The 17,998-nt window shown below is 45.2% G+C and overlaps 2 protein-coding genes across 2 annotated transcripts; one reads left to right on the top strand and one right to left on the bottom strand.

Annotated features, from left to right (window-relative positions):
* The first annotated feature begins 764 nt into the window (after window positions 1–764).
* Window positions 765–6,025, top strand: LOC121294408 (creatine kinase U-type, mitochondrial-like). Its single transcript, XM_041218077.1, has 9 exons — window positions 765–1,329; window positions 2,192–2,390; window positions 2,644–2,739; window positions 2,931–3,152; window positions 3,300–3,385; window positions 4,429–4,552; window positions 4,907–5,041; window positions 5,322–5,447; window positions 5,755–6,025. The coding sequence occupies exons 1-9, from the start codon at window positions 1,178–1,180 to the stop codon at window positions 5,866–5,868; spliced, it is 1,254 nt and encodes a 417-aa protein (XP_041074011.1). The 5' UTR covers window positions 765–1,177; the 3' UTR covers window positions 5,869–6,025.
* Window positions 6,026–6,300: 275 nt separating this feature from the next.
* Window positions 6,301–15,952, bottom strand: LOC121294552 (stereocilin-like). The gene is made up of 20 exons (XM_041218339.1): window positions 15,944–15,952; window positions 15,795–15,833; window positions 15,541–15,711; window positions 15,041–15,184; window positions 14,418–14,460; window positions 14,013–14,062; window positions 13,077–13,135; window positions 12,641–12,764; window positions 12,262–12,344; window positions 11,576–11,711; window positions 10,871–11,070; window positions 10,679–10,769; window positions 10,324–10,483; window positions 9,968–10,137; window positions 9,643–9,798; window positions 9,286–9,428; window positions 8,882–9,030; window positions 8,350–8,447; window positions 7,250–7,397; window positions 6,301–6,818 (listed from the first exon to the last, which is right to left on the bottom strand). The coding sequence occupies exons 1-20, from the start codon at window positions 15,950–15,952 to the stop codon at window positions 6,730–6,732; spliced, it is 2,262 nt and encodes a 753-aa protein (XP_041074273.1). The 3' UTR covers window positions 6,301–6,729.
* Between the last annotated feature and the right edge of the window lie 2,046 nt (window positions 15,953–17,998).

The following is a 17,998-nucleotide window of genomic DNA, read 5'->3' as shown; positions in this document are numbered from 1 at the left end:
AGCAGAACCTTCGTGCAATCTGCATGTTGGAGGCTGGACTAGGGCAGCATACTGTGGCTCGCTGTCTTGGGTGCTCACAGCCAACAATTTTAAACCTGGTGAGACGGTATAACCAGATACACTGTCAATGACAGGCCAAGAACCGGGAGACCAAGAGTCACAACACCTGCCCAAGATCGACAGATGATTTTGCTTCATCTTTGTGATGTAAATAGTTAATCAGCACAATAAAGTCACTGCACCTGCTCTAAGACAGTTTGTCATTTTTCGACCACATCTAGTGAATTGTATCCAACTATAAGTGATAAGTTTCTTTTGATGCTCAATATATGTGTGTGTTACAAAGAGATTCATTTACTTTTGTTCTTATTTTATACATACAATGAACAGTATCCCTTGTAAAACCAATCTCGGACTACGTCAGAAAATATACAATTTGCGCTTATGTCACAAAGAAAATTCGCCACGGGCTGTGACGACTAACTCACTCACTGGCGGTTCATTTGATCCATCTAGGGGTCTAGACTCACGGAAGGAAGACGGATTGTCTTTTCTGTTTATTATTTGGGACTGCAAACCTCCGTTTCTCTTTGCTTTGTCGGGTTACACATTGTTGTGTATCCCGGCGGTTCTATTGTTTATTATTATTATTATTATTATTATTATTATTATTATTATTATTATTATTATTATTATTATTATTTGTTTAAATGCGTATTTGGTGACCTGGGTTTTGGGGAAATAAAACCAAGCGCATTAATTGGCAAACTGGACTGGAGTCTGTTGTCTTACACCACACGTTCAGCCTGTCACACCACCATACAATTTAAAGCAATTTAAAAACGTTTCACTAATTCCAGTATACACGTCAAACCAGTGCTGTAGTCCTTGAAACAGTCACTTCTATAAGGACCCGAATTCTGTCTCAGAATATGGATTAACAGATTTGAAGCATCTGATGGATTTTGCCTGCTGATGTGGGTTGTTGCTGCAGTCTTTGATCTCATCGCGTACGGTTCTGCTTTATTTAGCAGTCGCACCACGTTCTGTCTCTTCTTAACCTCTTTCTCTCCTGATCCATTTATTTACACTCTTCCTCTCTGTGGTTGTTTTGGGACCGTTGCAGTTTGTGGAGGATTGGCCAGCACTCTCTGCCTTTCTCTGATTGTGCGACAAAATGGCAAGCACCTTCACTCGGGTTTTGTCAAGGAAGAGGACCGTGGGTATCCTGTCGTTGGCTGGAGCTGGGTCCTTAGCAACAGGCTACCTGATCAACAAGGACAAGGTCCATGCTTCAGTAAAATCCAATAGGAGAATGTACCCGGCAAGGTAACCTCTATATCTACCACCTTATAGGCGCTAGGAACAGCAACACACCACCCTTTCGTTGACTTCTTGAGAAAAGAGGCATGACCCACAACACATTTAAGACGTTTTAATTGCAGACTGTACGCAACGTATGTGTTTCTGCTCGCAACCTACGTTTGCATAATAATAACATTCTGGTTAGATGGCACTGTGACGGGGACGCTATATAGGGCAGTTCAAATTATTATTTAGTTAAGTGTGGTTGTGATCTTTAAATAGACATTATCAAGAAAGACAAATCACACGACATGGCCTGTTTAAAACGCATAGCTTTGATTGTGTTTGTGATGTACAATGAAGCCTCATTCTCTGATCTATTAATCCCAACGTAGCAATGCATTTGTAACAATAAATTTTCCCGTCTATCTTTCGGGACCCTCTAGAATTCTAATTGAAATGTTTTAAGAAAAGGGATACATTGCTTGGTTCTGTTTATTCTTATTACAATAGAAAAATAATACCATCATTAAGACCACAGCTGCAAGAAAATGACAGCTTTGTTAAATGTATAAAACAAGCATAGGTGCACACTGTACTACAACCATTGAACCTAGAAATACAAAACGGGTTAGCCTCACAATGCAGTACCTTTAACGAGTATAAATATATCAAGTTAATACTTGACATTTAGATCTTAATGACGTGTCTGTAAAAATCATAAGCAAATCACACGTTGCAACAAAGTTAATCCAATTTCATTGCGAGGCTGTAACTGGGATTTTGATTGGCTTCCAGCAATGCAGTGAAGAGCCCGGCTCTGGGGTGCAGTATAAATGTGACTGTGGTTTTATTATGGGATTGATTTATTTTTTCTCCATGACAGTGCTGAGTATCCTGACTTGAGGAAGCACAACAACTGTATGGCCAGTCACTTGACCCCAGCTATCTACGCAGCGCTCATTGACAAAGCCACCCCCAGCGGCTTCACCCTGGACCAGTGCATCCAGACCGGGGTGGACAACCCCGGCCACCCATTCATTAAGACCGTTGGCATGGTAGCTGGGGACGAGGAGTCCTACCAGGTGAGGGGCAAAGAGTACATTAGGGACAGCGTGGACATGGGTAAGAGTGACATAGAAATGTGTGGACATGGGTAAGAGTAACATACAAATGCGTGCATACAGAAAGAGAGACAACACAGTAAGGTACAGTTTCACGTTTCATTTTGTATTTATCTAATTGTACTTGCAAGCAGTTTAAACAATGAGTTGCATTGTCAGAATTGCGTCACAGTTCCCAAAATAAAAATGAACTAATTCTATATTTTCTGTTCAGGTATTTGCTGAATTATTTAATCCCGTCATTAAAGAGAGGCATAATGGTTATGACCCCCAGATTATGAGACACCCCACTGACCTCGACGCCAGTAAGGTAGGTACAGGAACTCACTCCCACAGCATCAGTATTAGGATCTAACATCAATACTAAATACACGTGACACGTTATAGGGTTTAACACACCCTGTCCCCTGTTATTTTGTTACATTTGTTTCTAGTATTGCTAGCTTCAGATAAATGAGAACTGATGCACTACTGACACCCCTGCTGGCGTTTCTCATTCAGATCCGGTCGGGGGTTTTCGACGAGCGCTATGTGCTGTCTTCACGGGTGCGGACGGGCCGCAGCATTCGGGGGCTCGCCTTGCCCCCTGCCTGCACCCGTGCGGAGCGCCGGGAGGTGGAGCGAGTGGTGGCGGACGCATTGAGCGGGCTGAAGGAAGACCTGCTGGGGCGCTATTACAGCCTGGCAGACATGACAGAGAAGGAACAGCAACAGCTCATCGATGTGAGCACATGAGAGAGAGAGAGAGAGAGAGAGAGAGAGAGAGACAAAAAGATTGAGATTCATGCCGGCCTTATTAATAGTTTAATACAGCGTGCCCTCTCGTAGTCTTCTTATTGCCCCTTATCGTGTGCCTTCTGTTCTGTCCAGGATCACTTCCTGTTTGATAAGCCCATATCTCCACTGCTGACATGCTCAGGGATGGCTCGTGACTGGCCCGATGCCAGGGGGATCTGGTAGGTTGTGGATCCTTCTGTTAAAAAAAGAAACTCAGACCTATGTGGCAGGACTGGAAGATCAGCTAAGAAATCTTATCACTGTTTGAACAGTAGGTTTAAAAAAAAAACACAGGGCTGGGCAATGCTCCAGTGTGATCGGGATTTATTCTGGCTTGTTTTTCAGTGCCACGCTATGCCCATAAATATACCAGTGCACTGCCAGACATCACTACCTTAATTCTGTGGCTGGCCCCCTGAGGCTCATCCTACCTCCCGCATGGAGAGCATGCCAAGAGAGCTTCTATAATTTATGCCTGGGTCTGCTCTTCATTCACCCTATCTCATCTTTCATAATCTGATGCTCTGCAGATCTTTCTGCTTGCTAGATTTCTCTTATACATGATCCCAGACAGAGCTGGTTTAACACACACACACTGCAGATGATTTATACAGACTGTTAAAAACATACATCCAGTAACACAATATTTGTTATTGTAGTGACTATAGACCATAAATGAAAGAAAGCTATCCCACACTTCAGGTTTCCAGAGCAGTGAGTTATTTAAGAGCTACTGCAGAGGTATTACAGGCACATTTGAGTAAGTAATGTGTCAACACTAGTGTGTAATTCAATTGAAAGGAATATATTACTGAGTAATTGTTTGGGAATTATTGGGTTATTGGTCAATACTGCAATTTATATTTAATATGTATATTTAATGCTATAAAGTGCATTTGCCCTTATGGCCTCATTTGGTAATTTGCTACTTGGTTACACAGCAATATCTATATACATATATTTTACTGTATGTACTTTGTAACTAAATGCAATCATGGCAATACTAATTCAAAAAGTAATGTTAAAAACTGTATTCACCAAATAATTGATCTGCAGTATGCACCCTGTCGATTAAGTCTGATAATTCTTAAAAGCAGTCATTCTTCTTTATGAATGGTTTTGATCAAATTGTAGTTTTTAAGTAATGCCAGCTTTTCAGATGTTTAAAGGCATCGGTGAGCTCCTCCGAGCCTCTCTAATCTATATGTTTTGGCTGCGGCAGGCACAACAATGAGAAGACCTTCTTGGTCTGGGTGAACGAGGAGGACCACACCCGCGTCATCTCCATGGAGAAGGGAGGCAACATGAAGAGGGTGTTTGAGCGCTTCTGCAAGGGGCTCAAGGAGGTACATAGAGACTGACAGGATGGGGATGTGTAGGGAGTCCGTGTGACTCTGGCGTCTGCCTGGAGACGACCTTAACATACAACTGGGCCAGCTGGCTTCTCAGTGGTCAGTCCAGGCAGGGCCATGTGTGAAGGACTGCAGGAGAATTTTTGTCACATCAGGTTGGCAAATTGTTTGCCTGTTTGTCATCACTGTGAAGCTGAATCCATCCCATAATGAACATTGTGTGTGTCTGTTTAATATGTGCATTTAGTGTCTTTGTCTGCATATGTTATTTACAGTGGTGGTAGTAAACTGTGTGTGCTGTGTGTGATTGCACATTCAGAGTGCTGAGGGCTGTGAGTTTTCTGGCAGGTGGAGAGGCTGATCAAGGAGAAAGGCTGGGAGTTCATGTGGAATGAAAGGCTGGGCTATGTCCTGACCTGCCCCTCCAATCTGGGGACAGGGCTGAGGGCTGGCGTGCACATCAACCTGCCTCAGCTCAGCAAGGTAACCTCTGCATACACACAGACTGCTTCTGTGCGCTTCATGGAAAAATGAACAGTCTGTGACGTGTTTATAAACCAGGAAACCGAACTAAACTGCTGATACTTTCAAAATATTTAGCACGCTAGCATATGAGTGCAAATAACATATCATTTATCCACATGAGGCACAGAGCAGGAAACCACCTTGTGAGTATTGACAGGCATACAGACACACTCTCACGTAAACTCCTCTGTGGATCCTAACCCTGCCCTGATGAGCCTCGCTACCCCATTCTCTGCAGGATCCACGCTTCTCCAAGATCCTTGACAACCTGCGTCTGCAGAAGCGCGGCACGGGAGGCGTGGACACCGCGGCTGTAGGCAGCACCTTTGACATCTCGAACCTTGACCGCCTCGGCAAGTCTGAAGTACGTAGATATCTCAAGACATCGAAATATCCTATTGATATCCAGTGTATTCACGCCATTCGCACTAATATAAGTCTAATCAGTATCTTGTTGTGTTTTGGTCCCTTACAGATAGAAATACATTAAAGAGACTCCTGTGCATTGCTAGATATATTATTTGTATAACTTTTGTATTCAGTCCAATCAATTGAATATACCTCATTTGTAATCAGTGTGGACAAGATAACCTGGTCAGTAGTCCTTGATTTACAAAGGAGAATCCCAGTTGACAGGTAGTATCATTGCCTGTGTTTGCCCCCGTGTGCAGGTGGAGCTGGTCCAAACCGTTATTGATGGAGTGAATTACCTGGTTGAGTGTGAGAAGAGACTGGAAAAGGGGCAAGACATCAAGATCCCTCCAGCCCCAGGCCAGATCAAGTAGAAAGTTTTGGAGGCACACTTGGCAGATACTGTAACAGCTTTTAACATTGCTGTCCTGGCACTGTGTCTCAGACGAACGACGGCATGCAGAAACAAAGCACTGTGTACCTCGAGAAACATTGCAAGGAAATACCTAATAAAACCTGGAGCTGCTAACACAGTCAGCTTTGTTGTGATTATATGATCATTTTTCACACAGTGAGTTCAGTTCTTATAGCGAGGTGGTAAATATGTAATGACATACTGGTAATTATATACTAATAATATTATATTCTGAAGAAAGATGTGTAAATAATTCACTACGGTAAAAGACCAATAATTTACATTTAGCTTAATGTACTGTTTTAATGTTTATTGGTAAATAACAAAAAGCTTTACATATTAACTTCTATCACAGGATATGTAACTAAAGGTAGGATTCATTTGGTAGGTTTCCTTTTTATTTCCAGTTTTGGGTTCATTTACTCTGAAAGCATTGCAAACAGCAAGGCTGGGGAATCACCATGGTAACATGGAAAAGCTCTGTGAGCATTGGGTCACATGGCCTGTGAGATGCTTCCCTCGCATATAATTAATTCAACATATGGAATGTTACCTTTTTGGCAATGTTTCCTTTCAGATTTACCATTTTCATATTCATTTGGTAAGCTCTGATTTCAAACCATTGTTTTGTGTTTCCTTCGGGGCATTTAAGGGTTGTTCCCCTTCCCCTTAGAGGTAACCCAAAGCATAACAACAAGATAGTGTTGTGGGTTTAGTTCTTTTATTATAAACAGTATTACTGCACCCCCCCACTAACCCCCCCCCAGAAAAGCTAAGAAGATGAAAGTGGAATCGAGTAACGAAGTGCTTGCAAACCAGTTCACACCAGAGCACACAGAATAGAGCCCAGAGCCAGGAGCCACACTGCAGTGCTGTCAGGTGAGGGTTGGGTGAGGGCCAAGTTCCTCCCTGGAGAGAGAAAGAGAGAGAGAGAGAGAGAGAGAGAGAGAGAGAGAGAGAGAGAGAGAGAGAGAGAGAGAGAGAGAGAGAGAGAGAGAGAGAGAGAGAGAGAGAGAGAGAGAGAGAGATCACTGACTGGTTCACAAATCAAGTGACAGTGCCTAGTGTAGTTAGTTTATAAAAGGTTGCAAAATATAATTGTCTGTTGATTTAAAAATCAATTAAGCTTAATAATGGTGCTCATAGAAAATACAAATCCTAAATATATGTGCACACAAAGTTTAGATTCGACTATAAGATCCTTGATGCAGGTTCAACACAGGATGGTACTGCATTATATGGTATACCATGTTGTAAAGGGAGTGCATCATACAGTATATTTTGTCATCTCATCTCATTCTGATCTACCTCCCAATAGTGTGTAAAGGGAGTGCCCTTACCCCGGGGGTCCTGAATTAGCTCTCCCTCGTACTGCGTCATGGCGACAGCCTGGCTCTGATCACTGCTGAGCTCCGCCCACTGCGCAGGGGTCACTGCTCCTGCCTGCTCGGGGGTCATCCAGGACAGTTGAGCTGTGCTCAACACCACCTGAGAGAGGGAGAGAAGGACTGTTCACTCAGATCTGCCGGCTCAGGCACTAACAGTATGACTCCAGGTCTTTTGCCTCACACAATACTGCCCGCTACACTGTCACCATTGATATTCTCACCTAGATTTATTTATTTTTTTTATTGGTAAAATAATTTACCAATAAAACGTATTGAGGTGTCTGTGAAATGGCATTTAGGCTGACATAATGATTTATGAAATATTCGATTCAGTAAGAGCTAAGCCTGGGGACTTTGACTGTGGTGTTTCTGCCTTCCGTGAGAGCTAGTTCTGTTGCCATGGAGACCCCATTAAAGAAACGCCCCCCTAAGGTGACTTTTTTAACACTGCTGCCAAAAGATTCCTTCAGACAACTGACAAAGAGAAAGATGTAGATACTTCAGGGCTGTTTAAAAAATGAATAAAACAGCCGTCCGCTGGTGTATTTCAAACACTGGAAATTGCTTTCATACCAAGCGTGTTATTAGGGGTCTCAATACACATCAAAACTAGAACAGCTGCTCCTTTTTACTGACACGCTTCTGAACAGAAACTCACATCAAAACTAAAGCAAATCAACAGAGAGGAGCACACGGTGAAAGCTGTTTCAGCAAGTACGAGGCATTTTTTACACAGAGAAAATAGGAGGCACTTTTTTGCACAGTGCACAGAATTGTGGGAGTCTGGAACCAACTCCCCAGTAATGTTGTTGAAGCTGACACCCTGGGATCCTTCAAGAAGCTGCTCGATGAGATTCTGGGATCAATACGCTACTAACAACCAAACGAGCAAGATGGGCCGAATGGCCTCCTCTCGTTTGTAAACTTTCTTATGTTCTAAAGTATTGAGCCGGTTCAAATGACCACAACTTAATTAGGTCCCTATCACTTCTGTCTACAGTGAAATGTACTGTTGAAGGAACTGCAGGTCCATATAGAGGAGAGATACTTACTGCCAGTTTGCTAGGGCTGATGAGTGCAATGGCTGCTGGGGTCAGTCCCTCCAGCTGCTCTCTGACCAGGGAGGATAGCACCATGTCCGATAAACCAGCTGAAATCAAGCAGGGCATCATTGAGAGCTCTGTGTCCTTTGTAAGGAATAAGGGCAGTGATCATGGTCTGATTTCTGTTATAACCAGGTGCTACATGATTATGTCTCATGATAATGTTTATGCTATATGTGTTGAATATTGGAATCAGTTTGGGAAATTAACTCATTATCTGTCATTGTGCACACTCATTTATGAACCTCATATCAGTTTCCTTACACCTTTAGTCCTGGAAATCCAACACAGCACTGTAGTCAGGTAGCCAGATAACACAGCCACACAGCTGAACAGGGCCCTTTAGCTAATGCAGGTATTGATTCAAGCCGATGCAGCACAGTATGTAAGTGGTCCATCAGAAAGAGGATTTATACTTTGACGGCTGATTGACACACGTCCTGTCCTACAGATATTGACAAACTCCCAATTTTACATCTACCTGCAAGGGTCCCGATTTCAGTGAAGACCTCTGGGCCCCACTCGCTGACTGGTCCGAAGGCTTGTATGGTCATGAGCCTTGTGGCCAGAGTCTCGGACTGCAGCTCCGAGCAACGCAGGGGCAGCTCTCCTAGGAACAGGGCCGCCGCACTGCCAGGGAGACATGGGTGACGACAGGAGTAAGGGTTAGGGATAGGGTTAGGCCCTAACTGTTATCTGCTTGAACATTAAGAGATACACAGCAGCTGTTATGGCAATAAATAAAGTGAGTGCCAGAGAAACTGCTTTTTTTCTGTTTAATGTTCATGGTAATGACTGGGTAAGCTGAATCCTCAAGTATATTCCCATCTTGAAGTATCTGTCGAGGCATTGCCCACCTCCTGCCCAGAACTCGCGCTGACTGACCTGAGAGACCTGGGGTCGAGTCTGCTCATTTCAGACGGGGTCATTCCGCAGAGCAGGAACCCGAGAGAGGCCAGCTCGGTCACACCCAGGCGCTCGACCGTCTGGCCACTGCGCCGCAGGAAGCGCAGCACTGCCACTCTCATCTGCAATAGAAACACTCCTCTTTATAGTCTCTACTGCATTCACTTCAAACTCGGGTCCCAATGCACCACCCCCGAACAGACTGTACCAATGAGAACAAGCATTTTAAAATATGCAATTGATTTCCACAGGAGACAGGAGAGCGTGGGTGTGTTAGAAAGATGGTCCGCTAACTCAGAAAGCTGAAACTAGTCCCCGCTTGACACTTTACAGTACCTGTTTAGGGCTCCATTCCTCCATCCCTCCCAGGTAAGCCAGGATCCCCAGGTTTGACAGGTCCAGCTCCTGCAGCTCCCTCTCACTCAGCTGGGTAACTATGCAGCCGAGCTGCAGGATCTGTTCTGCCCTCATGGTTTTGACTGGGCCGTAAATCTATCGACACACAGCAAACACAGCAGTCTGGTCAAGTCTAGATGCATTTCCTATGAAGTTGAAATTACAAGAACACTAAACTTTGTGTGATGTCATTGGTTTAGACTCACGAGAGCCTGGCAGGCGATTCCTTATTCATTACAGTGATAGACACGATGAGTGTGCCCACCTGTTTGAACCTGGCCCACACTGCCCTTCGCTGCTCCGAGCTCAGCTCCCGGTCCTGCCCTAGTGTCTCCACACACTCCCTCAGCTCCAGCTCCAACATTCCCGACAGCTGAGCCGCGCTCCAGGCTGCTGGGAACGTCCCCTTTATATCTGAACAGCTTGGACTGAGTTCTGGAATACAGATACAAACGCAGAACAAAAGGGGTATTAACATTGGCAACCATTTCAATAGTGATACAAAAACAGATTCAAAATACCCTACAAAAGTACTCTACACTGCCAGTGAGTTAAAATGACATCTTCAATTAGAAACTGAGATCGGTCACATCCATCAGTTCAGGTGATTGTAGCCCTCACCTTTCTTGTTCTTCCCTCCCCTGTGGACGATCCTGGCGACCAGACTCTCCTTCTTTTCTCTCTCTCTGTCCATCGTCATGCAGGCCCGGCCCACCTCACTGACCTTCCAGCGCCGCTCAGCATCCAGAACCTGCTCCACAGAGTCAGGGCTCACCACAACCTGACAAGCACACAGCCACAAACACACAGACAGGCTGAGTTAATGCAATAAGAAGAATTAAACGTTGTCAAGTAATTGAACAGCAGGTCTTAGCAGAAACTCAGGAACCCTAACACAAGCAGACAGAAACACTGACAAACAGGAAGAGAAACAAGAAAAGACATCAGTTCGGAACATTTTCAGAGAGCTTCTTACCGTGGGCAGTCTGTGTATCTCCTGAGGAGATAGTGTGAACAGCAGTCTCCCAGCATGCTCCATCTGTGCCAGTGTCCAGCCTGACATCTCTCTGCAACACAGGCAACCGTCTGAGAGAAAGGCATTCTGGGAAAAAAGCTACCCAGCGCAGTTCTAATAAAGCTTACTATCAGAAACATGTGCTCCACCTACCCCAGCATGCTCCTCTCCGTCAGGAGCTGCCCAATCTCTTGCAGGGCACACCGCGGCAGGCAGTACCCCTTCACCTCATCCAGGCGCAGCAGCAGGGCCTCACGGTGCACCACCCCCAGAATGCCCAAGTCCAGGAAGGGGAGGAGGGGCCCCAGCAGGTCCATAGAGACCCCCGAGATCCCTCCCTCCGCAGGGACACCCTGCAGAGAGAAGGAGTTCCTGATCGGAAGGACTCTTTATCAACGGGCAAGCTCTGTTCCTTCTGGTTGTCAAGCAAGCTCTTGTCACCCCCTGAACTGAAGCACACGGTGCTACCAAAAGAATGGACCCTGGAGGCAAGTGTATCGGTGAAGCACGATGGGAGGCTCTCTCCCCAGCAGGAGAACATCGGCCAGTGCACAGCTCCCTGTGTGTCTACAAACAAAACAGGCAAGCATGCAAGCGAACAGCACTCAATGCATTCTCCCATGATGAAATCAGCCTCTGTTACTGTGTATTATTACACTTGTGATTTATCTCCAATGGGAAGCTTCCTTTAACATGGTGTACTTTGGGCTCCTACAAAACATCTTTGCTGGTAAACTATAAGCACACATGTTTTTTGCCAGTGCGACTGGGAGCACAATGTTTTTGTTTTTCAACAAATAGCCCAGATAAAATTGATTATATTCAAAAGGGGGGGTGGGAGGGAAAGGACACACTCACCAGAATGAGCCGGGCCTTCTCTGCCAGGATGCTCTGCTTGTGGGGCGGCAGCCTCAAGAAATCAGGGAAGTGTTTGGTGATGTGCTCTAAGATGGATGCCAGCGTAGCATTGGACAGGCTCTCAATCATCCTTGCACTGTGTAAAAATACAACATGATATCAACATACCAGAAACAACAGGGGCTCAGAGCCGAGGGGCTGGGAGGGAGGCAGTGTGGTCTAGTGGTTAGAGCTGAGAGGCTGGGAGGGAGGCAGTGTGGTTTAGTGGTTTGAGTTGAGGGGCTGGGAGGGAGGCAGTGTGGTCTAGTGGTTTGAGTTGAGGGGCTGGGAGGGAGGCAGTGTGGTTTAGTGGTTAGAGCTGAGGGACTGGGACGGAGGCAGTGTGGTCTAGTGGTTTGAGTTGAGGGGCTGGGAGGGAGGCAGTGTGGTCTAGTGGTTTGAGTTGAGGGGCTGGGAGGGAGGCAGTGTGGTCTAGTGGTTAGAGCTGAGGGACTGGGACGGAGGCAGTGTGGTCTATTGGTTAGAGCTGAGTGACTGAGACGGAGGCAGTGTGGTCTAGTGGTTTGAGTTGAGGGGCTGGGAGGGAGGCAGTGTGGTCTAGTGGTTAGAGCTGAGAGGCTAGGTCACAATCAGGTCCCCACTGCAAACAAAATGTGCCAATAATGTAAAAAAGAAAGCTTTCTTACGGTAAGTTTGCAGAGAACTGTGGTGCCAGCTGGTAAAGATCTATTACTGGTCTCTTCTGGATTTCCTCAATGATACATTTTCTCTGCGGACAAAACCAAATGATGTATTGGAATCTAGTGGAAACTGTTTCTCGGGTTTACAGGCTGACTAGCGCTAATGCTAGGAAAGGCTAGAGGCCACACAGATATACTTTTCACTAACAGTGTTCACTAAATTCGCCAAGTATAGTGTTCTCAAAGCTCTTAGTAATGTAATATTCTACTTGTCATTAATTCAATGTCATCTATCCAGTGGATACAGGAGGGTCGCCAGCCCTCTGCTAACCAGAGGAATGGTTTTAAACAGTAACAGAAAGCACTGAGATTCTCTTCTTCTCACCAGACTGGCCCGGACCCCTCCTGGCAGGTCGCTGAGGAATCGGAGCAGCTCTGTGAAATCAGAATCGTTGGCCCAAAGCCACAGCCAATCACAGCCCAGCCCGCCAGCGATGTTCCCCAGGGTCCTAGAGCCAAATAGGGTCACAAAGTTATATTATTGACTATAAAATATACAACAGAATATAGGGAGAGAAATGAAATGCCAGTAATGGGTAAGCACATGTGTAAACATGCAGTCTTGTTTAGCTTTGATCAGGGCTCTCTGCACTGCATGATGAGGTTCTGCTGTCTCTATACAGGGCTGTCTGGGGTTGAAATGAATATGCTGTATTGTAGTGCTGGGAGAAGTAACTAAACAACCTTGATCAATGAAACTAAGGACTTGTTTTTCACTCTTTTGTCAATGCTGGGATGGCGGTTCACTCTGCTTTACTTACATAACTGTTTCCTTGGTAAGATTGGAATACTGAAGGGTTTTCCTGAGAAGGAATTGAGCCTGGGAGAAAAAACGAAAAACAAGAGAGTTAGAACTGCTACTGCTGCTTGTGACAATACGAGATACAGACAGTGTGATTTAATACACTGTAAATCTAGGCTGACGCATTGCTTCTCATGCATAGGCAACCTGATTGCTGAGCGCAGCAGACAGATAGACCTTGATGAGAAAACAGGTCATGCAATCCCATTAAAGCAAGTGCTTACATTGAATCCTTTATATATATTTATATATATAGTGGGAAATAGGGGGTTGTAAACGGAGGAGAACACTAGAAGCAGGTGGGGTATTTCTAGTGTTGCTGTCTGTAAGAGTATTAAAATAATTTGCCAGTTGTAAGAAACGGTATTATATATAAACAAATGCAGACACTGGTATTTGGCATAAAAAGGGTTAAAAAGAATGTTGCTTCAAGTGGGAGGGGGAAAGACTACATCTCCCACAAGTGTTAGCACACGCAGGAGCACTGACAGCTGGGAAAGCTGGAGGTAAATTTAAATGTAGCTGCGCTAGTCTGAAGGCCAGAACTGGGAAGTCAGTTCCAAGCGTACTACACATAGTAGGTACTGAAAACAAAAAGAAACACCGAAGGAAAGGATAAGCAACGTTATCTTCTATCAGCAGTTATTTTGGCAAGTACAAATGTTATGGTTTATGAAAGTTTTATCGCAGCTTTAAAAAGTCTATACGCTAACCGGTGTTGAAGAAAGCGTAATGTGTTGTGTGGACAGCACAGCGAAACGCAGGATGCTTACACTGTGTAGATGGAAAACGGCACAAGTCTCACAGATAATAAATGCATGATGTTTAATGTGATTTAACAACTGGTTGTTGACAAAGAAGATCGCCGTCAACAACAACTAAAAGTAAAACTTACTCTCAGGGGAGAAGCAAACCTGAGATAGAAAGGAGAACATTGTTTGTAGTCTGAAAGGAAAAAAATAACAAAAGTCAAAGGAAACACGCAGACTGGTTTAATAGCGTGTTTTATTCTGTTTATTGAGGCAACTCTGCAAAGCACAGCTTTCTGGAACCAGCAATTCAGCCGTGTTGATGTTTTAAAAACACAAGTCAGGAGCTGCAACCTGAAACAGAGAAAACACATTGGATTACAAACCCTGCCAGGGGCAGGCTGCATAACTACAGGTACAAGGACAAGCACCCACCTGACAACAAGAGAGTAGCATGCTGACATCAGCTGCTGCATGGATCATGGGCCACAGAGGGGCGCCACCGCACACAAGCTGCAAGCCCCAGCTCTCCACAAGGGGAGCCTACTTACCAGCCACGTGAGCGCCCTCTGTTGGGGAGGAATTCAACAGAACCTGGAAAAGGAAGAAGCCAGTTAACCTTAAGCAAGGTTACAAATGGTGAACTAAAATAACAATAACTTTCCTTACCTTTGTGGTGATCCATGGGTTGAGCTCCCAGTGGTAAGTCTGGGAAGTACAGTCTCAGCTGCACAGTTGTGTTATTTGATGAACTTTTAGTTTCTCTGATTTACTGTGACTGCAAGCCGGATAGCCCAACGTTAGCGTCCGGCCGTTGTGTTTTGGTTAATTTTGATTTGCTGCTTAATAAATATTCTCTTGTGACGTCTGTGGTCCGGCCTTTTCTGTTCTCCACACTATACTTCTTCAGCCATCCTACACTCAGTGAATACCTACCTTTCACAATATACATATATAATATACACACAACATCATACACATATATTCAGCATTATATCTGAGTCTATCATGTAACTTTTAGGACTCAAATACATGACTTATTCCTGGTGACAAAGGCAATTGATCCAGAAAGCACTGATCAGCAATATGAAATGTACAGCTCAAAAGCATGGTGTGATGCAGGTTTTATGAAGAGTTACTACAGCAGCAGAGTAGTAAGACTTCACAGCAATACCTGTTGCGTTGACCAAGGCAGGTGCCTGTAGAGGGCGCTGTTTCTAAGGACTGCTGCTCCATCCAGTGCCAGCTCCTTCAGGGGCACAAACGGAACCAGGCAGCTCATCTGAGGGAGCCAGCTCTGAGAACCGTTCATCAAGGGCTGTAGACAGCAATACTAGAGTTAGAACACGGCTGGCAGCAATGAATGAATAACATGCTGTATATGAACACTGTAATAACAGAGGGACACATGGCTAGCGCAGAGTAACATCATAGAATATGGTACCTAGTATTCTCATGGAAAGTGATCATGCAAGACCAGCAGATTTTGGCATCTTTAATAAGTATACATACCTGGTGGACATGTAACACATTACAGTTATGTAAGAATTACTGTAATGCAGTTCATTTTCTTTACACAGAAGGAACAGAAGATTGTAAAGGTTGCTGGGCACTGATCCGGACACAGACCTTGGCTGGCTGATCTGAAGGAAGGAGCTGGACTGCCCTGCTTACCCGGAGTGAGTCCAGCGCTGCAGCTCTCTGTGGTGGGGAGAGCTCAGACAGCAGGGATCTCCAGCAGTCACAAGAGGAGCCCCCTGGGCTGGGTGGAGAGAGGGTCTGCAGCACTGAGGGGCTGAGCCCAGAGCGCAGGGGGCGCAAGCGGCACAGAGAGGCAATGCTGAGCTGGAGAGAGAGAGACAGTGTAAAGACTGAACAACGGGAGTCTGAAGAGATGCCCTGAGAAGTTCAGACCATACAGTACTTACATTTGTATTCTGAATTATTTCTGTCAAAAGCTGAAAGGCCTAAAACAAAGCGAAGACATATTTGCAGTTAGTCAGTAGCAGCATGTAGCACTGAACCATACTGGCACACAGTACAGTATTTAAGTACATTGAGAAGACTTTGACAGAACTGAAAGCATCCTTCCAGCTCCCAGGAAAACACCCCGCTGACCAGTTCTGACTGCCAGCCTTACCTGTGCAGGGGGAAAGTCTGCCCCCCCCCCCCCCCCCCCCCCCCCCCCCCCCCCCCCCCCCCCCCCCCCCCCCCCCCCCCCCCCCCCCCCCCCCCCCCCCCCCCCCCCCCCCCCCCCCCCCCCCCCCCCCCCCCCCCCCCCCCCCCCCCCCCCCCCCCCCCCCCCCCCCCCCCCCCCCCCCCCCCCCCCCCCCCCCCCCCCCCCCCCCCCCCCCCCCCCCCCCCCCCCCCCCCCCCCCCCCCCCCCCCCCCCCCCCCCCAAGGCCTGGGCCCGCCAGGATGTCCAGGAGCCGCGGTGTGGCCAGTGACTGCAAGAAGGAAGCTCCGAGCTGGGGCAGCATCCCACCAAGAGAGACCAGCTCTGGGGTGGTGAGGACACTGGCATTGAGGGGTCGGAGAGCCAGGAGCAGCCAGTGAGAGAGCTGCAGACACAGAGTGCTACCGTAAAGCCTGGTGTAGAAAATACAGAAAGACAGACAGACAGACAAACCAACGGACACAGTAACAGAGACAGAAAGAGACAGCCAGGAAGACAAACAAGACTGACACGTTTGATGCTTTACAGAGAGACATGCAGACAGATAGCTACTGTACAGAAAGACTGATTGATTGGTAGATTGATAGAGGCAGTATGATAATGCAATGCCTCTCTCACCCTGCCAGTGGCGCTGGTGAGCCCCTCAGACACGCATTTCAGCAGGCGCTCCCTCAGCAGGCCGGGCATGGGTTGGGCTGATAGGAGGGGCCTCAGATCCTCTGGGCTCACTGAGCACAACAGCACCCCCAGCCTGCGAGAGAGGGGAACACAGCAAGGAGAGGAATTTGAAAACAAATGGTCTCTACCAGGCTCCCCAAACTTCTTTACCTGTGGCCCACCTGTTCAGCTATATTAGGCACTGCGGCCCACTATTAGCACTCCTTAGGAAAATGTAAAATTAAAAACATTTTATATGTTTAAACCTGTAACATTATAAATGAACCTAATCTAAACCGCCCTTTATTCATTTGAATAAATATTGTGAAAAATGGGAAGCATATAGAATATGCACTAAGTAAAAATAATAATTAAAAAAAACTTTAATTTTAATAAATAAAATAAACTGCAAAAAACTAAACAGACGTTTTTATCAAACCTTTAAATTAGGCACCTTTGTATAATTGAACATTTTAGAAATGCAGTTATTTTTCTTGGTCCTCAGACAAGAAAGAAGTCCATGTCTCATACTTCCATTCATAAATACCTGAACAGGAATCAGTTTGAGTAAAACCAGTACAATGTGCACAAAAACTTAACTTAAATCCTAATTTCTGAACACTGTAACTAAAACGCCCAGCCGTTACCTCTCAAGCTGAACTCATACACAATAAAGAGGAATGCGCCCAAAAACGTTTTATTATTATTATTATTATTATTATTATTATTATTATTATTATTATTATTATTATTATTTATTTTCCACAAAACATATCTAGCGTTATTTTAAGACGGCCGTGAACGAGACAGTAATCAATAAAACAGCAGTCTATCCAAACATTTTAATAAATCAATTACCGGTATGTAACAAGATTAATCAGTTTGATAAATACCTTGATTGAAACATATATCAAAGTACTCAATATTTTAACGTATTCATTATAGGCCTCAACTGAATTTTTAAATGAATGTTATCAAGTTATCAAGAAAACGATTCTACAAAAGAAAGAAAAAAAAGAAAAAAAACATTCCAGCCCCTCAAAGCTGAGCCCGCGGTACAAATGCACTCAAACTCCTGACGCTGCCTTTTTTGTTCGTTGTACTTTGCAACTTATTCTTTGCGCCGCGGACCACCGTTTGGGAACACCTGGTGTAGTATATAGCAAATGCATATAATAAAATACAATAAACATAACTAATATGAGCTGTCCAAAATGAACTAAGCCTGTCACAAGGTAAGCAATAACACTTTAAACGGATTTCATCCCAGTATTTGCTACAGAAGCAATATGATGCTTG

This window comes from Polyodon spathula, chromosome 19 (assembly GCF_017654505.1).
Source record: "Polyodon spathula isolate WHYD16114869_AA chromosome 19, ASM1765450v1, whole genome shotgun sequence".
Taxonomy (NCBI): Eukaryota; Metazoa; Chordata; class Actinopteri; order Acipenseriformes; family Polyodontidae; genus Polyodon; species Polyodon spathula.
Note: the sequence above shows the minus strand (reverse complement) of the source record. Positions and strands in the feature narration are given on the sequence as shown.

What these genes read in the sequence shown, in the direction of transcription:
- LOC121294552 (XM_041218339.1), bottom strand. An exon ending in AGAAGGCCCGGCTCATTCTG is followed by an intron (nt 11,071 to 11,575) that starts GTGAGTGTGTCC and finishes TTCTCTCTGCAG; the next exon opens with GGTGTCCCTGCGGAGGGAGG. An exon ending in CTCGACCCCAGGTCTCTCAG is followed by an intron (nt 9,031 to 9,285) that starts GTCAGTCAGCGC and finishes TCTCCCTGGCAG; the next exon opens with TGCGGCGGCCCTGTTCCTAG.
- LOC121294408 (XM_041218077.1), top strand. Translation starts at nt 1,178, where the DNA reads ATGGCAAGCACCTTCACTCGGGTTTTGTCAAGGAAGAGGACCGTGGGT. An exon ending in CCCGATGCCAGGGGGATCTG is followed by an intron (nt 3,386 to 4,428) that starts GTAGGTTGTGGA and finishes TGGCTGCGGCAG; the next exon opens with GCACAACAATGAGAAGACCT. An exon ending in ACCGCCTCGGCAAGTCTGAA is followed by an intron (nt 5,448 to 5,754) that starts GTACGTAGATAT and finishes CCCCGTGTGCAG; the next exon opens with GTGGAGCTGGTCCAAACCGT.